Raw genomic sequence first — 3,592 nt, forward strand, 5'->3', positions numbered from 1 at the left:
CTATAGAGACACTATAACGACGATCAGGCTCTTCTTACCCTAATCCTACTTACCTTAACCTGGATCGAGCTAGAGAAGTATTAGCACTCTAGACCCCGTGTAACATTAGATAAAAGCTTTATAGCGTTATTTATAGAAGTATAATCGCTATGTCTTTTAAATATTTTTTAATTATAATACTTAAATCTATTTAAAGTTATATTTTTTAAGAAAGTTAGTAATATTTTATTTATTAACTCTTAGTATATTAGTATTTATAAACTTAAATCTTTCTTAGTATTATATTAGAGTACTTATTATAGAGCTTTCTAATAGACCTTTATAACTATTTTCTTTCACTCTTCTTTAAGCTATATTTATTTTACTCTCGTTTTAATCTAAGCTTAACTTTTAATCAATTTTAGTTTTAGTACGCTTTTAGAGATACTATATAATTTTTCTTCTTAGAGTCTTTTTATTTAAATCTTATTCTTTACTAAATCTCTTTCTATTACTAAATAATTTTAACTGTCTTCTTTAATAACTTACTTTTAAGCTACTAAATCTTCTAATCTTTCTTTAAATTCTTCTCTTTTCTTCATAGACTATTACTATCTCTCTAGTTAGGTTACTAAAAATATACTATAATATATAATTAAGCTTAAAAGATTAAAGAGGTAACCTATAATTAAGTAGAAGTAAGCTAAAATTTAATTAGTATAAAGGATTAATTAGAGAGAATGCCTATCAACCTATAAAAGAAAATCCTAATTTATACCATAAACTAGTCCCGTGATACTATGATATAATATATATTTAGCTCTTTTACTAATTATATTTTCTATAACTATTACTTATAAATTTTCATTATAGATATTTAGATTTATAAATATAACATCACTTTATAGAATTAGATTTAGAGATAAATATCTTTTTGTCTTAATTTCTTAAATAAAATATTTTTAAATTTCATTTATGAATCTAGATTATATCTTATATTGTAAATAAAGTGTTTTTAAATATAGTTTCTAATAGACTAGATTAGTATATATAGTTGATTATCGTAGAGAAGCTTTTAGTTAAAAGCTAATACTTTAATATTTTCTGTAATATTTTGGTTTAAGATAATATTAAATAGCTAAATAGATATTATTCTAGATATAGAAGAAATTAGAGCCTTTTCCTAGCGTAGACTTTTACGCTTTATATCTTCTACTACTAAACTAATTCATTTAATATATATCAAGAGAGAGGAGTAGATATTAAGGTATGATAATAGTGCTTAGCTAATTAAATACTATGTAGTAAGGTTGTTAGACATAGTGATAAAGCTAATGTTATGTTCTGCTTCCTGTCTTGATTCTTTTGTGGAGATGGTGATGTGGTCAGACATCGTGCGATTAGCGGGACCAGGCGGTTGATTAAGATTCATCTCTGATTCGTGTGATCCAAACGTTAACCATTGGACGACCAGCACTCCAAAAACTACTGTCAATCTGTCAGCTTAGGGTTCTAAAATGTGAGATTGGCGACATGCCGTCGAGGATGCACATTGTGTAACACACAAATGCGATCTGACTAGTCGCATCAACAAAGTAGATAATCAGGTTGATTGCGCCGGCTGCGAAAGTCAAGATAGATCCAATGATATTTCTCCTAAGCATTCTCTTCATGCTCAAAGCAAGTGGATCGTCTCTCTCGATATTGCTGCTTAGGACTCCCCTGAGTGCGAATGGACCAAGAGCAGGAGGCCACGACATTCCGTCCATGACCCTTGCTGTTCCTCGTCCTTGATTATTTAGGACAGGTGAAATTAGCCAGATGAAGACGCCTGTGAGTGAAAAGTTGATAACGATGTCAGTGGAAAAGGTCGTGTACGATGGTATCATGTCGCTTCCGATTCGACAATGACCATCGTGTACATTGATAGCAGAGTGAGGTGTGGCGATGCACCAGACAGCCATGCCGCCAAAAAAACCAATGGTCATGATCATGCCGCCAATCCATATCCTGTTGTGTCTTCGCGCGAGAGGCTGGCGTGCAATGTGTATCCTCTCCAGATAGAATATGTATCTACTGTAAATGAATCCTTGACAATTCGTCGAATAGAAGTAGTGCTAGTGAGTACTTACAGTAATACCTTCGAAGAGAAGTACAAGAATAGACACACTGTGATCGAAGCCCGACATTGCTTCGAAGTAGTGAGATTAAGGCCGTACACTAGGATCGCGCCTGAGATAACAAGCATCATGGCGACCACAGTCTGCATATGGCAAAGAACCCAAGCAAACGGTAACTTTTCCTTTCTCCTAAATTGTTTTACCCGAAGGCCTGTGATGTGTTAGTGCTGTGATGTAGTGTTAGTTCGGCCAGCACACCTAATGCAAAGGACAGAGCACATAGACAGAGCGTGGAAATAATGCCATAGACCAGCCGGCCAAGTGCGCCCGTTTCAACACGAGTAACACTCTCTTGCTCCTTCTGGCGGATGATCCGTACTGCGCACGACCTATTGATAAGTAAAATAAGAATTATATAAGAAAATATCGTTGTCCTCATTTTTAGTATTACCTGGTTCGTGTATAAATATGATACCATGATGTAAATCAGGCAGTCGAGAGGCATTAGTATTTTAATGATCCATAAGGATACTTGCACCCGCTTGCGGTGAAGCATACTGTCCGTGCTCACCCAATGCAACAATCAGCCAATGCAACACTATCTGCCCCACCCAAAATATCAACCCACCATTTTCAACACGTGATATCTCCACTACCATAACAGCTCTTGCAAAAGCGATTATAGTAATTAATTTATAAGGTCTAGAAGGTTAACTTTTATACTATATAGCTATAAAAAAGTTTAGTATTAAGGTTTTAATATTAACGCGCTAGTACTAAAATAAAACAACGTCGCGTGCGGTAGCTACTAAAAAACACTAACTACTTGCTCTACTATAAGAATCTAAGCTAGTAAAATATATAGAAAAACTTACTAAGCGTGGCCTACTACCTTCTTAAGCTATAGTAAAAAATTATATAGTAGTTATTATAGAATAGGAGCCCTCTAATAGCTAAGTTTTACGATTTTTAACCTATTACTATAATAAAATATTTACTAAAAAATCTACTAGTATTAACTANTGCAACAATCAGCCAATGCAACACTATCTGCCCCACCCAAAATATCAACCCACCATTTTCAATACGTGATATCTCTACCACTATAACAGCTCTTATAAAAGCGATTGCGGTAATTAATTCGTAAGGTCTAGAAGGTTAACTTTTATACTACGTAGCTATAAAAAAGTTTAGTATTAAGATTTTAATATTAACGCGCTAGTACTAAAATAAAATAACATCGCGTGTGGTAGCTACTAAAAAACGCTAACTACTTACTCTATTATAAGAATCTAAGCTAGTAAAATATATAGAAAAACTTACTAAGCGTGGCCTACTATCTTCTTAAGCTATAGTAAAAAATTATATAGTAGTTATTATAGAATAAAAGTCCTCTAATAGCTAGGTTTTATAATTTTTAACCTATTGCTATAATAAAATATTTACTAAAAAATCTACTAGTATTAATCGCGTCTATTATCTAGCTAATAATC

General features: G+C 33.0%; 1 protein-coding gene across 1 annotated transcript; it reads right to left on the reverse strand.

The window, feature by feature from the left end:
* Window positions 1-1,276: 1,276 nt before the first annotated feature.
* On the reverse strand, window positions 1,277-2,230 carry COCMIDRAFT_41354 (uncharacterized protein; the record flags this gene model as incomplete). Its single annotated transcript, XM_007694991.1, has 3 exons — window positions 1,277-1,467; window positions 1,517-2,052; window positions 2,112-2,230. 3 exons carry the CDS (start codon window positions 2,228-2,230, stop codon window positions 1,277-1,279), a joined length of 846 nt encoding a protein of 281 aa, XP_007693181.1.
* Window positions 2,231-3,592: the final 1,362 nt, after the last annotated feature.

The sequence above is a fragment of the Bipolaris oryzae genome (assembly GCF_000523455.1).
Source record: "Bipolaris oryzae ATCC 44560 unplaced genomic scaffold scaffold_260, whole genome shotgun sequence".
Taxonomy (NCBI): Eukaryota; Fungi; Ascomycota; class Dothideomycetes; order Pleosporales; family Pleosporaceae; genus Bipolaris; species Bipolaris oryzae.